This window comes from Schistosoma haematobium, chromosome 3, assembly GCF_000699445.3.
Source record: "Schistosoma haematobium chromosome 3, whole genome shotgun sequence".
In the NCBI taxonomy this organism is placed as follows: domain Eukaryota; kingdom Metazoa; phylum Platyhelminthes; class Trematoda; order Strigeidida; family Schistosomatidae; genus Schistosoma; species Schistosoma haematobium.
The window spans coordinates 33,965,917-33,987,083 of NC_067198.1; the positions used below are offsets into that span (position 1 = coordinate 33,965,917).

At 33.6% G+C, this 21,167-nt stretch overlaps 1 protein-coding gene across 1 annotated transcript in view; it reads left to right on the top strand.

Moving 5' to 3' along the window:
- Positions 1–21,167, top strand: part of ANO8 (Anoctamin-8) — a 42,045-nt gene that overhangs the window by 11,627 nt on the left and 9,251 nt on the right. The window contains exons 5-11 of the mRNA XM_051213694.1: positions 1,917–2,158; positions 3,764–3,925; positions 6,370–6,594; positions 8,527–8,655; positions 11,759–11,833; positions 18,806–19,196; positions 20,102–20,157. Of these exons, the coding sequence (XP_051069692.1) occupies positions 1,917–2,158; positions 3,764–3,925; positions 6,370–6,594; positions 8,527–8,655; positions 11,759–11,833; positions 18,806–19,196; positions 20,102–20,157 (1,280 nt within the window). The remainder of the gene's footprint in view (positions 1–1,916; positions 2,159–3,763; positions 3,926–6,369; positions 6,595–8,526; positions 8,656–11,758; positions 11,834–18,805; positions 19,197–20,101; positions 20,158–21,167) is intronic.

Consider the following 21,167-nt stretch of genomic DNA (forward strand, 5'->3'; position numbering starts at 1 on the left):
CTTTTCAAAACTTTATAAATAAAAAGCTAAGTTTTAAAAGTACAACTGAATGGTTCTAATATGAATGCCTAAACCATTGAAATTCAACATTACTTAAGCTTAAGAATTATATGACTCATCAAAGTGTGCTTCAAACAAATGTTAAGTGAGATAACTAAATAATGATAATATACGTATGAAGTCGTAGATGCGCGTTGTTGAGGAGTCCCATACTATCACGAGACGGCCATACAGTGCCTTTATATTTTTAACGATGATCCTACTTAGATTGGTTCATGATTTTAATGAAATTCAACAATCTCATCAAATACTCTGGTACGGCCGAGAGTGGGGAAAGTCCGCTCTCCCTCCAGAAATGCTCTCACATGGCCACGCATGTATAGCCTCTTCCAGGGAAGTCCTACTCACTGCCTTCTCGTGGCATTACTGTTGTTTACGAAATTGAGAGGACGAAAAGTGAATGTTCGGTGCCTTAACCGGGTTGGCGGACACGAAGAGTCCACCTAGGGGAGTTGGAAAACCCTGATCACAAACCAATGGTGCACATGGGCTCCAGCATCCTGAAGGAACAAATGGCGTATGAACCAATTATTGGTCAGTGGCTATCATGAGACTGCATCTCTTACGTTGCTCCACTGCCTTGTGGATCAGACCTTCAGGTCGAAGGCTCGGGGTGTGGCCCCTAAGAAAACCACTTGCTTCGGTCTGAGCACCCGGGCAGTATCACAGCCCTCACACATATCAAATGAGATCTGTGTGGCGCATATGTATTCGGTGTCCCCTTGTACCAATATCTATGTGTTCAAATAAATAAATAATTAAATAAATACTAAGTGAAAATTCTTATGATAAATACTAATAAATATTTTTTCGACATTACCTATCTCATACCAAGTAGGTACAATTTTTCAGTATTTTAATGTTTTTACAATTCCTTTATTTGCATGTTTTTCCATATATTGAATCCACTAATCGCTTTGTTTTAAAGGTGAGATTCAGTAATAAATAAATAAAAAAATATACTACTGATGAAGGTAGTTTTTTTCATAATCTGATTCCACTTGAAGTAGATGTTCCTTTTATGTGTTTTCTTCAATGAGTTACTGTCTTACTCTCTGTATGATTAACTCATCTTCCACGGCTACACAGCAGGACTCCGATTATGATTTAATTAATTATCGCTATAAGGTTATGGAGATCACTCATTGTTATTGAAATCACGAATCGATCCAAGTTAGACGGTCATTGGAAACCTGCAAACATTGGACAGGCATTTCGCCCTTGCATGAGACTTCTCGGCATTGCGCATCTACAACTCCTTGCCGAGTATCAAACACAGGACCCTTGGTCTCGAAGGTAACACCTAACCTCTTGAAGACCGAGTTCGCATCCGATGACGTAGAAGTCTAATTTCAGTCAATCCGCGATGTTGCGTAACCATCTTCCATTGTTTTCGGTGGGTGATTTCCTCGCACATGACAGGGTAGGATGTCAATGGTCACGGCTTCTCACTAGAACTCGGAAAATTTCCTCTCGAAACAATTCACTAGTGAGGATCAAGAAGGTACTCATCGAAAACACTGGAAGATTTGCACTCAGTATCGCTAAATGGTCCCATGCTAGAACTGAGCAACTGTTCAATGTTTCCAACTTCTTAACAGTTGTTTAACTGAAATCAGTTCGTGTTCCAAATAACACGTTTATATGTGTATTAGGGTTAACAGCACTTCCTGGTGGGTCAAACTGAAGCAGTTGTAATGCTATTCGAGATTCCAATCCAATGATTGAAATTCAAATGTTTTAACCACAAAGTCATTGTAAATTTACATATTCTTTTACGTAGTTAACCGATGAAAATAGTATTTATGATGATTCGGAGATTTAAAAAATCGTCATAAAATACTCTTTAATTTTAGTTCCATCTCTTCAATCCGCTGGTATTATCTTACAAATATTTCCATTACACGAACCAAGTGAATTAAATAAGTTAACTAGTATTTGGATTCGTCGCTGGGTTGTCCTACAACCATTAGATGAAATTAAAGAATATTTTGGTACAAAAGTTGCATTCTATTTTGCATGGCTTGGCCATTATACATATTCATTAATATTTCCATCAGTTGTTGGACTTGCTGTTTGGTTATTTGTTAATCCTAACGTAAGTTATTATTATTATTGATTTTTGGTATTATGTATTTCGTATTGATATTTAATAGTGTTGACAAGTTGATCCTCCATTTAAAACGCTCTAGTGTAATTTGATTTTCATTGATTAAATGACAAGATTATTTTGGTAGGATAAGTCCTACAATTTCTAAGGTTAGTTTTTGAATGAATGGTAGTTACATGTTCCTTAACTTATTTTCTTCTGTTGTGACTTTAAGCCAATCTAAATACGATTCATTCACTTTTGTACTATGCTAAACCAATGACGTTCGACCAGTATGAGCAGCCTAACGTCCTTATTGGTTCTTTGTTCACCTAGCCCGTCCAGTTGAGTCCAGAACACCAGTAACATGTCCCACTATGCGAATCATTTATTTCAAACATACATGGTTTATATACCAACCAAACGGACCTTATCATACCATAAAATAGGAAATAACATTTACGCAAGATCAAACCAAAAAGTGGCTGTGAACGTGGGAGACGGTAGTTAATAAACTGAACATAATTTAGGAACAGTAAATCGTATAATAATAATCTACAGGTCAAAACGAAGCTTATAATAAGGGAAATATAGATATACATAATCTAATTACTGAACAGTTATACAATAGGATATATATATATATATATATATATATATATATATATATATATATATATATATATATATATATAATACTAGTCCATTAATAGGTCTGGGGAATTACCCGTAGTTTAATTTTCACTAGGATATAACAAGAGCTCTATGAATTAGTGAAATAAACGTGTTTGATGTTGTTATATTAACTTGATGTATAGAAAGCTTCATTTTATCGATTGCTCACAATTTGTTAGAAATTTGGATAGGACTTCTTTATTGATGAAACATTTTTTTGTAGACCAGCTGTTTTCTGTTAAAATGTTCTGTGTACAGAGATTTTCTTTGTATCATTTTTCGTAAAGATAGATAAACTGCTACTCGCTTACATAGTTAAATGTTATGTAATGTACTTCAATATTTGGTCCTATCAACACGTCTTCTATATGTGGTACGCATCATGTGTATCATAAATAAGTAATTATTGGTATTATTATTACTGCTTTAAGATTCTAAATGATATCTTTTAACAAATCTATTGGTTTTAGAAAACAATTCAAAGATGGTTTTCACCATACATAGGGATATCGAATAAAGAACCACTGAGAAACCATTAAATTGTAGTTCACAACTCAATAATGCGACCGTATAATTCTGGTCTGTTTAATCAAATGGCCGAATGAGACCATATTAACTATTAGGTACTAAGCTTTTATTGTTTTTGCCAGGAGATCTGAAGGTTCTCAGTTCCATATTGTAGTTGACTGTAAAATTAGATTGTTAGGGTGTTTGAGACTAGGATCAGACAACTATTTATCTCTACGATGTACTTTTAAAACTTTTCTTTAACCGAAGCGTCAGTTCATAGTAAGCATTGGTTTCGATTTTCACATAATTTTCACAAAGCCACCTAGTAAGAAAAAGAACCGTTAATCTATTTGATCTCAAGTTTCTTTTTGACAGAATATAATACTCCTTTTTTCTCTCTTACACACCTAATTTTTAATTTAAATACAGAAAAATTCTTCATTTTATTATTTATTAATGGCTATTATCAATTTAATATGGACATCATTATATCTGGAACATTGGAAAAGGACTAGTTCATTTTTAGCTTATCGCTGGGGTTCATGGGATACACCAATTTCATTATTAGAAGAGCCTAGACCATTATTTAAAGTAAGAATTTCTTTCTATTATATATATAATAAGAATTATTGTACATTGTTATTTACTACTTTTGTTGTCACTTACTGTTGACGTTTTTATTACTGTTATTATTATTAGTAGTATTAGTACTAGTATCAGTATTATCATTTTCGTTTTATCCTCTATTATATTATTATCGTCCATTTATCCAAACTATAAAATCCTATAGAATAATTGGATTGTGACTAACAGTTGAATTGAAGATCTACGTTTCGTTCTATTTAAGACTCATGAGCTGGATTTAAATGAATTTCAGTGTTAGTGTTTACATTACATCTGAAGCCCAGTATCTTTCGTTTTAAATCTCAATGGATTTTCCAATAAAGTAATTCGCATAAATCAAATGCATACAACTCAATGGCTTTATTGTACCCCAAGAAAATATAATTTCAAATTATATTTTACAAAGAGTTTTTAGCATCTTATCGTTAATAACATCTTCGATGAAATACCTATTTCTAGTTATCAAACATATTCAAACTAGGTGTTTGACGTGAATTTTCAGAGAAATTAATTAATTATAGACTATTTGTAGATATACCCCACTTTGCACACACGTGATATGCAACCATTGATGACATGGATTCTGTGCGCCTCTGCTTAACGAACAGAACCAGGTCAATCATTCTTTGTTTTTTGACCATTTTCACTTTTGATTATTCATTAATTATCTTATGATTCATACTGTTTGTTAATCATTAATAAAAAGGTTTCTTTTCAGCTAGATCATTTATTAAAGCTGTACAAGGGTATTCATAGTTATTTTACATATAGTAGTAAATTCTTGAGTCATTGATCAAGATACTGAAAGTTACTCAAAAACCTCAAGTGTTGAATAAAGGTACTTAGTAGAATGGAATTAACACATAGAAGTGAGGTTTAAAAGATAATTGTCTACTTGATGAATACAATGAAGATGGTTGAGAGAATGAACACATGTCAAAAAAGCTTACAAAGTAAGATATTAAGGCCACGATAAAATAAGTGACTGCAAAATAGTACGTCTAAAAACAGAGACCAAAACACGAATTATTAAAGCCTTATCTGTTCGGAAATTCCTTATTCACCTTCTTTTAAAACTAGTTTGTCTGACCGCTTAAAAATGACAGTTTTGATTTTCTTAAAATATTCACTGACCAATAGTTTTATCTTTTGTTAATTTCTCGTTTGAAATTTCAAGGTCTTTGTAGTGGATTATCTTCGATACAGTTTTTAAGCCTCTGTATAACACTCGTCCTCATAACCGTTAACAGATAACTCTGAGAAGTTTATAAATTTCAGAAAGTAATATGCAGTATTGACTACAGTTTATCAATGTGCGGAGTAGATCACTAAGCCACAAGAACAGAAGGCGAATTCAAGAAGAAATATGAATGCAAGCGAGCGAACTAGGTGTCAGATGAACTAAGATTTAAGCACATATATATAGGAAGGCGAATGAGTCATCCAGCGATTTAAGTAAGAAATATTTAAACTAGTAAGAGGGATAGTTGTGTATGCTATGTCACTTGATCGAGGATACCTGTTCATATAGATATAATGATAATAATAATACAAGATATAAACAAATTGTTACTGCTTAAATGACACAGTCTTTTGAATAAATTCATTGGATGGTAGCTGAATATTGATCACAGTGACGTACAGTCATCCATAGCTTATTTTTCTGAAGTTAAAAAATTACTTTTTTTATTCCTTGATTAAATCCATTTTTTATTCGAACTATATTCCCTACGTTTCTACATAAAAGCATTATCATGTTACTGATAAGCAGGACTACATTATGACCCGTTTTTGTTGACTTACGTACACCGTGAGTAAATGTCTCGGTGTAATCTTTCCGCTACAAGTTTTAGCTCATTAATATATCCATCCAGCTGATGAGTTCAAAATAAGACGAAACACATATCCTGAAAAGTGTTAGTTATAATCCAAACACACTGTTTTCTATAATCCACTCTTTTCCATAATCACAGACAGTATCATTAATTTGACATCTTTATTATATATCATGTTAATTTTATCTCCCTGTACTGATGTGAAGTATGAGTAGTTGAGCCTGATGCACATTTATGAAAGCTGTTTTGGCAGACTTAAATAAACTGTGTAACGTTTTGCTCTGTCTTCTTAATGAATATAAGAATGCTTACGTGATTACTGGCACAAAGCAACACTGAAAAGAAGTACGGTTTAACCCAAGAAACGTGGGAAATTCACTGAATGTTTAAGATATTGCTCCAAATTTCTAGATATCATATCTTCGCCATTTGAATAGTCTACATAGATATCCTACTTGAGATATTCAATTCCTTTATTATATAATCTATATGTATATATAATGAAATTGTAATCTTGTATTTCAATACTTTAAAATGTTCATTTATATGTTCCTATTGTTTGCTTTTTTTAATTAGGGTAAATTATCTTTATGCCCAATTACCGGGAGACCTATACGTACTTATTCAAAATGGAAACGTTTATTAATTTTATGCTTTATTACTACACCTATTGTTCTACTTTCATTAATTATTGTTATTTATATCACATTAATATATGTTCGATTACAAGATAAAATGAATATTTATGCTGATAATAATACATCTATTATACCAAATTTTATATTGGTGACTTTACCAAAGGTAGTTTATTTAATTTTTTGTTTATTATATAGAATTTATTTATATGAAATTAAGTACCATATAAATAAATGATCTTTTTGACAGTTGATAAAATGAGTACTGAATTTCTGTTTCATCAGGATACTGTCAGATCTACTAGTTGAAGAATACTGAATGGAATAAAAAAATGTGTATCTATTATTTACTGTAATACATAGTTGAGATTGATAAGGCTTTAAAATCCCGACCGAAGCTGCTACCTTGACGCGGTGGTCGGGCTTGCCTATTGTGATGACCCAACCGAGCTATATTGGCTGGAACATATGTTCCTGTAGGTTCTACTATGCCAGGCAGGTCGATTGGTGAACGGTAAGACTAAAAGCAGCAACTCAAGGTCTGAGGGCGAAGTCGTACTGCTGACTGTAGAGAGGTGTGACAGCAATAAGGTGTTTCCCTCGGACAACCAGCATCTGCAGCGATGCTGCCTTCTCACAAGGAAGGAAAGGGTTAGAAAAGGTCGACCCTAAAAATGTCACACCTCACCTTGCCTCACGGATTTCCGTCTCCGGCGGTAAGGCCCTTTGAAGAACGGAGCTAACACATTAAAAACCTTCCACGGAAAGGCCGTGCGCGACCGGCCTGAAGCAGTTGTCCCTTGGGCTCTGCGGTTACGCTCCCAGGTCGTTAAGGCCAACACTAATCCAATTTCCTTTTCAGGTTCCTCAAGAAATACCCTTCCACGGTGTGGGCAGCCGGGAAGTGATATCAGCCCTCACACCCGTAACAGCACACGAGACCAAGTTAGTCACATTCAAACCCTTCCTACACCTCCTAATACCTCTTATCTCCAAGACTAACACTTCTTACGTCCCTTTATCACCTCGCACCGCTAGGGCAAACGATTCGAGTACGCGGAACGTTATCCATGGTCTCCTGAAACCACGCTCTAAACTACACGTAGGAGCTTTTAACGTCCGAACACTGTGCCAAATTGGACAACAGGCTTCCTTAGCTAGGACTTTAGAATCTCGCGCCATCGATGTGTGCTGCGTCTCCGAAACGCGCATACAGGATCCGAGTAGTGTCATTCATTTGACATCACCATGTCAAAACAAAGAACCAACTCGATTCACACTTCGTGTATCTGGAAGCCCAGATGCTGCTTCTCGTGGACTCGCCGGCGTAGATATAGCATTGAGTCCTAGGGCAGAACTAGCTCTCTTAGACTGGATCCCAGTAGACAGTCGTTTGTGCGCTGTCCGACCAAACGGAACAGTAATGATTCCGAAAGATAGGGACACTCGTCGTTGCCTCTTTGTCGTCTCTGCTTATTCTCCCACTGACTGCAGCTCAGATGATGTAAAAGATGAGTTTTACAGAAAGCTTTCCGACCTTCTTCGAAAAGCTAGGCGCTCTGATGTAGTAATAGTGGCTGGTGACTTTAATGCTCAAGTAGGTAAAATAAGCGAAAAGAAAAGACACCTGAGTGGATCTTATAGCGTCGTGGCTCAGAGAACAGATAATGGCGACCATCTGTTGCAGCTATGTTCAGATAACCGCCTCTTTCTTGCAAATACTAACTTTAAGCATAAGCAAACACATCTTTCGACATGGCGACCCCCTAATTCGTCCCAACGTTGGACCCAAATAGATCACATCGCTATCAGCCACCGATGGAGGGGCTCGATTTTTTCAAAAATGTTAACTCATAGGTACTTGACTTTAAACCTCTGATTGATTAGCTACATTCCTCTGTTATATATATATATATATCAATCTCGTTAAGCTGATGGATATTTTTACATACAATATATAAGGCATCGTACTAAAGGATTTTGTAGTTCATGTTTTTTCTTTGTGCTGGTTCATTCTAAATTTTACTTGGATGTTTGTTTTTATAATCTAATTTAAAATCACGATAATGGATACTTCATTCACATTTGTATTATTTAGATTTTCCTGGCTGTATCAATATCAATAATGGATTATAGTTATAAAAAAATAGCTGTTTGGCTTACAGATTTTGAAAACCATCGTTTAGAAGATGACTACAATAATCATTATGTAGTCAAGTTGATTTTGGTAAGTGTAATTTTTTTGTGAAGAATAAATAGTAACTCATTAACTAAGTATATTTTTATTTACTGGACTTTAACCAACACGCTCTACGTGAAGATTAGTGATATTCTGTTAATTCATTGAAACTTGGTGGACCGTTACATGAGCGTACAATCCTGTCGTAGTTCACTGATTTAGGGAACTGAAACATCTGCATGTTATATTTGTGTCTTTTCCATTTAGTTTTATATTGTTTTATTTACTGTCATCGGTTTAAGAATTCATTCACTGAATTATCTTGTTTATAAACGGAAATTATATTCTATGACTTCGATTCATTACATAGCTGAATACACATATTATTTCACATAATACAACTTTACTGTTTCTGAAAATGGAGTTGTCTCGTAGTGAAATTTCTTCCGTAAATTATTTTATCATAATACCACGTACATCGCTTATTACCTACTTACTTACTTACGCCTGTTACTCCTCGTTAAGGAGCATAGGCCGCTCACCTGCATTCCCCATCCAACCCTGTCCTGGGCAATTCCTTCCGGCTCTTTCCAGTTCCTATTCGTCCTTTTCATATCTGCTTCTATTTCTCGACGTAATGTGTTCTTTGACCTTCCTCTTTTCCACTTCCCTTCAGGATCCCAAATTAGGACTTGCCTCGTGATGCAGTTTGATGATTTGCGTAATGTATGTCCTATCCATTTCCATCGTCTTTTCCTAATTTCTTCTTCAGCTGGAAGCTGGTTTGTTCTCTCCCACAGAAGGCTGTTGCTGATGGTATCCGGCCAATGGATGTTGAGTATCTCACGTAGACGGCTATTTATAAATACTTGCACCTTCTTGATGATGGTTGTAGTAGTTCTCCAAGTTTCAGCTCCGTTCAGTAGAACTGACTGTCTTGATGTTCGTATTGAAGATTCTCACTTTGATATTGGTTGAAAGTTGTTTTGAGTTCTACTTGTACATCGCTTATGAAGTTAGATAATTGGGATGTTTCTAAAATGCGATAAAATGAGGAATTATTGCTTAGATATGAATATTTTTTTCAGAATAACATTAATAATAGTCTAACTTGTCGTTTCACCTAGAAAACCAAATTATGTACTTTCACACATTCACACTACGAAATACTAGTTAATTTTACAGAATATAAAAATACACTTGAAATTACAGTTGGTAATTAAATTTTCAATCTTAATTTAAATATTACTGCTCAATGAAATAAGCAGTCACTTAATGTAAATCCCATAATGAATTCATGATTTAGAACAATGTTATATAAGTGTGACCAATTCTTTCTTCATCTATGTGATATTTGATTTTTTTTAACAACTAAACTTGTGCTAATGAATAAACTGAAATCTTTTGTACAAGAGTTGAATTGACCACTGTTTGATATTTCAGGGAAGAGAGAATTGTTATTGATACATTGAGCTAATCAGCAGTCGTCAAAATGATAAATGCACGTAATTGGTCAAGGAGGGGATTTTTTTATGCGAGAGATGAGATGTAAACAGCTAAGATATAATATAAATGAGTACATCTACACATGAACCGGTTTAACCCAAATAAACTTCTTTCCTCACCCGAGCTTATGTATAGGAAGAGTGCGTATCAGTATCACTTTTCAGACATCACATGTCGTAACAGTTACTTGTAATTCATTTTGGTTTATTAGTTGTCAACTTATTGTATCAGTGTTCCTGTAAGTATCATAAATTCATTGATTAACCCGAGTCCATAATCTTTGGATTTACAAATGATAATAATTTTATCCTATATGATACTGAATTATAATATACACCTGTGAATTAACAAATAGTAACTGTTGCTTAGTGGTATTGTTCTCGTGTTTACATATTTTTTGGCAATATTAATCGATACGAAGATATAATTGGACAATCAATTTGATGATCGATAGATATTGCGATAAATAAACTTGTTTGGTTAAAAAGGGATATGGTTATGTCATGGAAACAATTACTCTCTGATTTAATTAAGAAACACTGTGACCATCAGTTTTCACTGTAAAATATCTCCCACTATTTACAGTTATCCTTACTGTATGTGTGTATAAATTTTCGATTTTAACAATATGATCTTCACCATTTATAAATTCTTTTTTTAAGGTGTTTTCTTTATTGAAAATGATAATATTTCAAGTTTTAAGAAGTTATGATTCTTAACTGTCCAGAACGTATTAATATACACTAAAAAATGTCTTGATCCTTTATCGGTAGACCATGTTTGTAAATAAAAAGACTGAGGTCTTTCTCTATCTTCTCGTTAAGTTTGCGATTAGTGTAATCAATTTTATTCTGTTTTTTCTTGACTTATTTTTTACTGTTCTGTTAAGTTATGGTTTGCTTACTATACAGAGTATTGTCTGTAAGTTTTCTAAAGGAAATAAACTCAAAGTGTTATCTTACTTAGTCAAAAATGTCAGTTCTATCACAATTGAATAGTTTGTTTACTATTTCTAAGGCTATCATTTATTTTGAAGTTTTCTTATGTTGAATTAGTAAATAATGTACTTAGCCTTCAATTTGTGGGGTGCGGATTCAACCTCTGATCTGCTTACTTAGATTTAGGACACAAAGTAGTGTAATAAGCCATCGCATAAACAGTATTATTCGGATCCGAGTACAACAATATGTTCGTAGTATTTGACTTATATCCTCATATTGGTCTATTCATTCATTTATAGATTAATTTTCGATTGGTTGCATATCATGTTGCTCCTGAATTCACATGGATTCCTGTTCCACCAGAACAGGGGTATTTATACTTTACACGCCTTATATTGGTTACTTTAAATATTGAGCACTGGTTTACCATCCAATAGACATTTATCTTAACCACTCTATAACTTGGTTATATTCAATAAAATATGTAGAATCTAAAACCCTTGAAAATAACGAACGTTAGCGAATAGTTCATACTGACTTTTTCAGGTGTGTGTGTGTGTATGAGGGAGCGAGAGAGTTGAATACGTCGTTATTTTCTTTTTACGAGCAACATTACCATTCTCATTGTATTTTTTGCCCAAAACAATCCGATACTCAAATAATTTTTTGCACTTTTTCCTTTTTTCTCTCCTTTCCCATAATAGCTTCAATTTGTGAATTCATTTTATTCCCTATTCTACACAGCATTTTATCTGAAAGATTTGGAATTATTAAGAAAGGTAACATTTGATTTAAAGTTATTCCTTGTATTTATAATATCAATTTTTAAATTAATAACAGTTTAATAAAAATCTTAGTATATCATTGAAAACAGTGATTTACGTAATGAACCTGGATCAAGTAAATGATCATTGAGGAACCCTTCAATAGTGTATCTTCAACGACCTTAGATAGGACCATCTGTAGTGCCTTTATTTAGACTAATCAGACAGAATTCTATGTCAAAAGCATTTCCAATTTTAGTCAGTGCGCGATTTGATATCATCTTTGGGGTCAGCTTTTCACCCCCAACTTTATCAACACTGATCACAGCTTCTCATTACAAACGAATGCAATTATTGTTACTAACCGAGAGATTTGTATGGTTATCCAGGTTGAACGTTAAAATGTACTATATTATATCAAAAAAAATTTGGACGAAACGGCCATCTAGTGATTCCAGATTTTCAATGGTGGTCTAACATCAATCGGTTCATGATCTCGATCAAAAACTTAATGATATCCACAACCCCATACTGAATATTATTATTACTGAATCCACAATAAATCTAAATGAATCCAATCAAAATGCACTATCTAGTCTCTGATATATTTTGTAGATAATTAATCTGTCTAACTAATACTTTAATTTCAAATAACATTCAATGTTATTACGTAGCGAAGTATCCAATCAACATTTAATTACATACGAAAATTGTCTCAAAAATAATGAAATCAATAAAATCACCCTCCATTTCTCACAGCATAATTTATATTATTATTGTCGTTTTTATGTTTCAACACAATGTAGTTAGGTATCGTATTCATGATGTGTAAATCATGTGTTACATTTTTGTAGAGTGTAAAGTGAAGTAAAGTCTGTTATCACAAAAATGACTATATTCTGAATTGAATCGACGCAACCAGAGAAATCAATAGTATATATTATTTGTATCAAGGCTAGGAATAGTACCGGATTGATAAAACTGAAATAGACAGATCTAGGTCGAAGTCCTTATTTTATTGATTAACAAAGAAATACTGAGATCGGGATACTAGATAAAGACTAAAAGTTGGTTGATGAACTAAGTTATCTTCATTGACTGTGGTGATTTTCATGTGTATTTTGTATGCCAGTTACCGCCCCCTTTGAATAATGGCGTTGATCAACATGGAAATCGACTGAAAGAAAAGTGCTGCCGGCCAAACCAAGAAATATCATCAGTTCATAAAGTCATTTACTATTGAACTGAGTAATATTAGTGTATGAAAACTACCTGTTTGAGGTCTGTGCGTTTATCACATCTAATGGTTGGAGACATTGGGCGATAAGTAATCGTTTAATCGACTCTTGTTTTCTTTGTTTATGTACTTGCTAGTTTATTTAAAATTCTCATTGATTGTCGGCGTATGATCATTGTATACTCATTTACGTAATTATATTTCATTCTGTAATGAAACAACTTACTTTTTAGAGAAACTATGAAAATGTCAATCACAATTTTCTGTTTGTTCGTAACAATATTCATTGCATTAAAGGGCATTATAGTTCAGTTACCTCCTTTATTAATTACAAGCTTATATGGCCGTTTTGTAACCCGCTTAAATCATTTTCACTGTGTGGGAAATTCTCACTGAGCTATTCTGGCCATGATTGACCTGTAGAACTGAGTATTTGTAACTGATTGATCATTTTATAGTGATCAATGTCATTTTTTGTAGTCCATTAATACTGACCGAACTTTGTCGATCAAGCTGCAACGTATTTCAACATCTGCACCACTTTAAGATGTTAAGTGGTCGCAATCTTACAATTAGCATCATTTCCATCAAGACCATACGTACACTTTGCTGACGAGTGCCAAATAGAAAGAAACAGAGATCTAGGGTATTCTGATGACAATTTTCAACTACCACACACCTCAACATAGTATACTCAAGGTTGAGTTCATTAGGAAAGCGACCACATATCAGCTTGATCCATAAAATTCGATCAATGCAAAAGAACTAGGCAAATATGAAATTAATGACTACTCAATGATCAATCAATTATGAAAATATAGTTCAACTAGTTCACCCATTACTTAAAACTTTACTTACTCGCATCTTCGAATTCACACGTTTTATAGTGATAGTAGTTATTAAAAAAATCACGTCACCTTTCAATCTACAATCTAATCGTTTAAAGTAGAATACTATGTAGTAAACAGAACACGGGTGGGGACAATCGAATGTATTTAACACAAAATTACAGGACTTGTTAATAAAATCTAACATTCATAAAGTAAATGCTTAATTTACAAAATGTCCATCAATTGTCTCAAAATGACTCAAACTTCATTGTTCTTGCATTTTCTTTCCATTCTTTACTTTTCGATCCTCTTGTCTCTCTGCTGCCAGAACTTCTGTTCACGACTAAAATCATATACTACTTATGTCAATATAAGTAGCACACACCACAGCTGTAATCAATAGGATCACAATATGTCTAGGATAAAGTTTATTTACAAGATCATACTTTATCATAAAAATTAAGTGCATCGGTCCAAGTTGCCATACCTCATTAGCACAACAAAATGAACACTGAATTCACAGAAGTAGTTAATTCAATGGCGGTAATAAATAAAAGAAAGATTGCATATAAGGATATAGTACAGGAAGAAAAAATTAGTTGGTAGAAAGAAAGATATGAAGCGATTTTAATCTCATAATCTAAGATAGTTTTGTGGATATTATAGTAATTTCAGTAGTTGAGGTCATGAGTCAGTTGAAGCTAGACCACCATGGAAAACCCCCAAATGCCCTGGTATGGCCGAGAGTAGGGTGGGCCTGCCCACCCTCTCGAAATACTCTCACACGGCCACGCGTATACAGCCTCTGCCAGGGAAGTCCTACTCACTGCATTCTCGTGGCTGGGATGTTGTTTACGAAATTGAGAGGGCGAAAAGAGAATGTCCGGTGCTTTAACTGGATCCCAAACCAATGATGCACATGGGCTCCAATATCCTGCAGGATCAAATGGCGTATGAACCAATCGTTGGTCACCAGCTACCATAGGACTGCATCTCCTCACGATGCTCAACTGCATTGTGGGTTAGACCTTTAGGTCGAAGGCTCGGGGTGTGACCCCCTAAGAAAACTACCTACTTCAGTTTGGGCACCCGAGCAGTATCATAGCGCACACACACAAATACTGTGTAGTGCATATATATTTGGCGCCCTCTTGTACCAATATTTATGTGTTCAAATAAAAATAATAAATAAATAACATAATTTAAGAGAAGACAGAGTGTGTATACACCTACTCCATTTTAATCGATTCTGAGCCATGTCACCCAGCGTCTTCAACCATTGGTTACGATAGTCTACTTATATATTTAAATAACATCATAACCTATATGGTCATTTACATGAGTTACATGAATAGAGAAATTAGGCATTAAAACATGATATTTCAATAAACCATAGAATATATTTAAGAGCTTTTTAGTAATTTCCAGAAAAACACTTATGGTATCTTAAACAAATGAATACTTTACGACAATATTCGCATTTACTTCATTTAACACTTAAAATAATAACATACTTGTGTGAACATACTACCATATCATCTGATTTAGTATATAGAAGAAGAAAAATATTATTCTATTTTTGTTTATTTTAAAAGATAAATATTTGTATCTTGTTTTCCCTTTTTAAATTGTACTTTATGCCATGTATTTAATAATGACTTGTTATATATATTTGTGTGCTTCTTCAATGAATTTACAACTATGAATCTGTTCCCATTGTATTCATTCATGCATAACAAATACAGTTACCATTTTTCGACACATCATGTTTTTTTCTTACTTCAATGTACAACTATTCGGTTGGTTTGGGAGATTTTTTCCATTAAACAAAAAGAAAAAAGAGAACAGTTTTACAAATTCTTGGCGTCATTTAATTATTTAGATAAAGGAAATAAAACCCTTATTTAATAAAATACATAGTCAGTATATACTTTAGTGATAATTCTATGTGTAGATACTTATTAATAATCAGTATTCTGTGCTTCAATATATAGGCCAATATATATATGAGATTATTATTGTGTATCACTGATTAACTAATTGAAGAATATGAAACATTTCTTTTTTTTAAGTTTGTCGATATCAACGCCAAGGTTGAACTTGATAGTTGCAAATAAATTGAGCATTTGAGTAGAAAGTAAATGATAATTATTTATTTATTTATTTTAACACATAGATATTGGTACAAGGAGGCACCAAATACATAGGCGCCACACAAATCTCATTCGATATATGTGAGGGCTGTAATACTGCTCGGGTGCCCAAACTGAAGCAGGTAGTTTTTTTAGGGGGCCACTCCCTGAGCCTTCGACCTAAAGGTCTAACCCACAATGCAGTTGAGCATCGTGAGGAGATGCAGTCCTATGGTAGCTGGTGACCAACGATTGGTTCATACGCCATTTGATCCTGCAGGATATTGGAGCCCATGTGCATCATTGGTTTGGGATCCAGTTAAAGCACCGGACATTCTCTTTTCGCCCTCTCAATTTCGTAAACAACATCCCAGCCACGAGAATGCAGTGAGTAGGACTTCCCTGGCAGAGGCTGTATACGCGTGGCCGTGTGAGAGTATTTCGAGAGGGTGGGCAGGCCCACCCTACTCTCGGCTATACCAGGACATTTTGGGGCTAAACAAATGATAAATATACTTTTTATTATATCCCAATGAGTAGAAAAATTGTATTTCTGATGTTTTGTGACTCAATGTAAGTCCTCTGAAGAAGTAGCTTACATTAAGTCACGAAACATCAGAAATACAATTTTTCTACTCATTGGGATATAACAAAAATTATACTCATTATTTCTGCTTTAAGTAATATTTAACTGGTATCTAGTGTTTTAATAAAATGAACAAGTTATTTTGTTCATTACATATGGACACATTCTAACTACCAATAACTTGATTAATAAAAATGGAATACATTAAGAAACATGTAAAACTGATATTTGTCTTTCACAAAGAAAAATTCTGTTATTCTGTATGTATAAAAGGTTTAAACAGTCGAAGGTTTTGTATCATACTGATTAGAATATTTTCATGTTTTGGCAGTTTATAAATATACAAATAGCATGTCTCTCCATCAAACACACACATACAAGGTTTAATTTATACTTTGCCAGGTCAATGTTATCATGGATGAACAATAATGATTTCATAAATCACTCACCAATTATAAGGAAAACACTTTTGTGTATACTTTTGTTTACACGTATATCAGATGTTTATTTTAGGTATCTAAGACTAATTCACTGTAAGATATGAAATATCAATTTAGTTCGAGACTATTGAAGTAGTCATTCCATATCTATTTGGGTCATATCGATTATGTAGCCATATATAAGTAGATTCTAACGAATCCTTTGCCTTATTTCTCTTTCATATGATCTCGTTCGATTTTGATTTTATGATATGATAAAAGATTGGCGTTTTGTCTTCCTTAGATTGTTCTGATTGGTTGAAATAATTGATATATTCAATCAGTATAAATTTTTTCGTATCAGTTCATATTATTAATAATTTATTACGATTAACATTGAATTCATAGTTTACTTTATTGTTGTACTTATCTGATTGTATTCAATATCTGAATTATTGTGCATTCGTTTAAGCATTTATTTACATAATCTAAGTTTATTTATTTTATTTATTTAAACACATAAATATTGGTTCAAGAGGGCGCCAAATATATATGCACTACACAGTATTTGTGTGTGTGGGCTGTGATACTGCTCGGGTGCCCAGACTGAAGCAGGTAGTTTTCTTAGGGGGTCACACCCCGAGCCTTCGACCTAAAGGTCTAACCCACAATGCAGTTGAGCATCGTGAGGAGATGCAGTCCTATGGTAGCTGGTGACCAACGATTGGTTCATACGCCATTTGATCCTGCAGGATATTGGAGCCCATGTGCATCATTGGTTTGGGATCCAGTTAAAGCACCGGACATTCTCTTTTCGCCCTCTCAATTTCGTAAACAACATCCCAGCCACGAGAATGCAGTGAGTAGGACTTCCCTGGCAGAGGCTGTATACGCGTGGCCGTGTGAGAGTATTTCGAGAGGGTGGGCAGGCCCACCCTACTCTCGGCCATACCAGGGCATTTAGGAGTACATAATCTAAGTAGGAATTAATGGTAGTTTTTTCATTCTATACACCGTTAATGCTATCTTATAAATTTATCATCAAAAGATGTAACTATTGAACTATATTTTTACCTTTGTTAGCCCATGCTGCATGTACGATTGATTTGGTATATTTTAAATATGGCGAAATTATCTGTTCATTGAGAAATAAAACTATAAAATAAATTATAATCTTGAACAGTTATTAAGTTGTGTAAATTCGACGACGTAGCTATGGAAGGATTATCAAATAAATAGTCTTCTCGATGTTATTCAATGAATTTTGTTTTTATTAGGTAGAACTGCTTTAAATTTTCGAGTATATTCAATGCTCAGTCCATTTCACCAGTTAATTTGTGTACTCTAATTTTAATGAGCCAGCTAAATTTGTTAGATGGTTGTGGGTTACCCGTAGAAAGCCAGAAATTTTGAACAAATTGATACTTTGTTAGGTTTGTACCTTAATCACGAAGTTTTAATGTCGAAAATGTTATCAATGGGTTATTTTAAATACGACTCGCCTCCACGTTCCGAATTGTTAAAGAAAATGTATCATGTTGTCAAATAAATTATACCAGTGATTACATTGTATCGGCAGGGTTCAATTAATTCTAACAAACTGACCACATGAAGCTGCTTACTAATAAATGATCAGTAAGTTTAAGCCGTCTTATATATAGAAGAATATTTGATTTACTGGAATTCATTTATTCATGATTTTGAAATATATATATATATACCTAATTTATTTTTGTTATAATTATTCTCTTCTTTCTTGCGTTTTTCTTCCGAATATATCCAGCAACTTGTAACATTACTACTTACTCGGCAAATAATTGATTCAATCAGAGAAATTTTTTTACCACTTGGTCACTCACGTTTACGACAAGTATGGTTATCATTAAAATATGAACAGAGATGCTTAGCTGAACGTAATAAGTTGAAATCTGAAGATAATAATGGTTCATTAGCAACATTCAACCCTTCATCATCATCATCGTTATCATTAGCACAACCCAGTAAAACAGATTCAGATGTTGATAAATGTTCAATATTGCCTGAAAATAAAAGTCAGTGTGTTGATAATAACATAACCAGGATGGATGTTGATGTGAATTCAGAAATCCTTATCCATCAACGAATCCAAAAAGTCACTGAAAAAAACAAGTTAAACAATAATTCAAAATCTTTCGGTAAGATTGTCATGTTTTATTCTATATACTAGTAAATTTCTAAACGTGTTATTTTAAATCGTAAATTAGTGTATTTTTATGATATTCTTTGTCAAATGTGAAAGGCTGAATACCAAGTTGAAGTTTAATACAAAACTTATAATCTGCTCTATGCATTCTAAGACATCAAGACCAAGTACTGGTGATATGCAGAAACCTTACAACTTGAAAACTATTGACAAAGTTTGGTTTCGATTAGGATTCAACAAGTACAAAGTGTTATATAAAGGTTACCGACACTTTGTTGCTACAGCTACAAATTTAATCAGAATAGTAAAGTGATCTTTAACTGTGCCGTTTCTTGATAAGGAACTCACTGAATGCAGAACATAGATCTGAAATATTATATGTAAAAATAGTCAAATTCCTACCCTGAAGAAGTTTACACAAACTTGCTGAGCGAAACATTTGAATTATTTCAATTTCAATTCCTGAAATTATCTCAAACAAATATTTTCGTATATTGCATCTTCTATATTCTCAGCACCCAATTTCTGTTAAATTGTTCCTTCAAATATTGACAAACATTCATGTAAAATATTTTGGAAATGTAAACTAGCTTATCGGAAAAAAGAAGAATCAGTCAACAGTTGAGCTGAACAGTTTAAAAGAAGCAACATAACCAGAACTCCTCACACCCATTTTTTTATGGATCAGATCATTATACTATGTTACGACCTACAAGATAAATCTATTATGAATTGTATAAATTTTCAGTATTAATGTCAAACCGACATGTATTATTACAAGATGAAAGGAAACTATAAGGAAATAACTTGTAAAAGTAATGATAATATATATAACATATTCAGTATTATCTATTTATGTATCTTCTAAACATTGTTTATTTAACTTTCAATGTGTAGATAATTCAGAAGAAACACGAATAACACCCGCTGAGAGAGAAGCTACATTGTTACGTGTAAGTAATGAATATTAATTTGTAAACAATTAACACTTTTACCTATCAATTCATAATCAATGTTTGGATTTTGACAGAGTGATTGTTGTTTGTCAGTACTCTGTAACTGTTATATATAGAAGTTTGTTCTTGATATACCGCGTATGACGTGAGCACTAGAATACCAGAACCCTTCCAAGTCGCAATGAGAAGACAGGAGACTAATAAAAGGAATATTATTCCCAGATAGTGTCGATTATAGTACAAAATTGTCAGGTATTTATAGTTTTTAGTAAGAACGAAATCATCATCACAGTCCACCAATCCGCATACAGGAGGTTATTAGCATTATCCAATCGGGAAGCTACATGTAGGAATTCTAGAATATTCTCCCAAAAAGTGATTAGATGGAATATCTTCAGCCCCTTCTGAGCCTCCTACAGCTTCCTCGAGTTCACCCGTGATCCGTCGTCACAGTAACATAGACCAAAATTTTAGAAATATATCTCAGTATATATGAGTATATATATTTAGCTATCTTGGAGTTATTTTTCTAAAATGCAACTTATACCACTCGGTTATTTTCTAATTCAAATAATATCCAGTAAATTATCGGATTGAAATAGACCATATCGATCTATACAACGACTAAATTCCATCAGTGAATTTATTCTCCGGTCACAATCAGTTTTGTTGTATTAGGCATAGTGAGATCTGAAGTTCCGACTTATTAATTATCAGTTTAACGCTTAGAGCATCAAATTACAAGCTGAACACTATTGTATATAGTTGTATGTTGGTTCAAAGGTTTGTTATATAATTTTGTTTTAAACGATATACTTATGGTGCGTGCTACTTATATTGATATAAGTAGTATATGACGCGAGTTAAAAGCGTAATATCTGGCAGCAGAATATGGGAGAAGATCAAGAAAGGAAGAGCGACAACACAATGCAATTTGTAAGAAAGAGGGCATGAACAGTGAAATGCGAGACAATGGATTGATGTTTGCAACAGGAACAGTCTGGTTT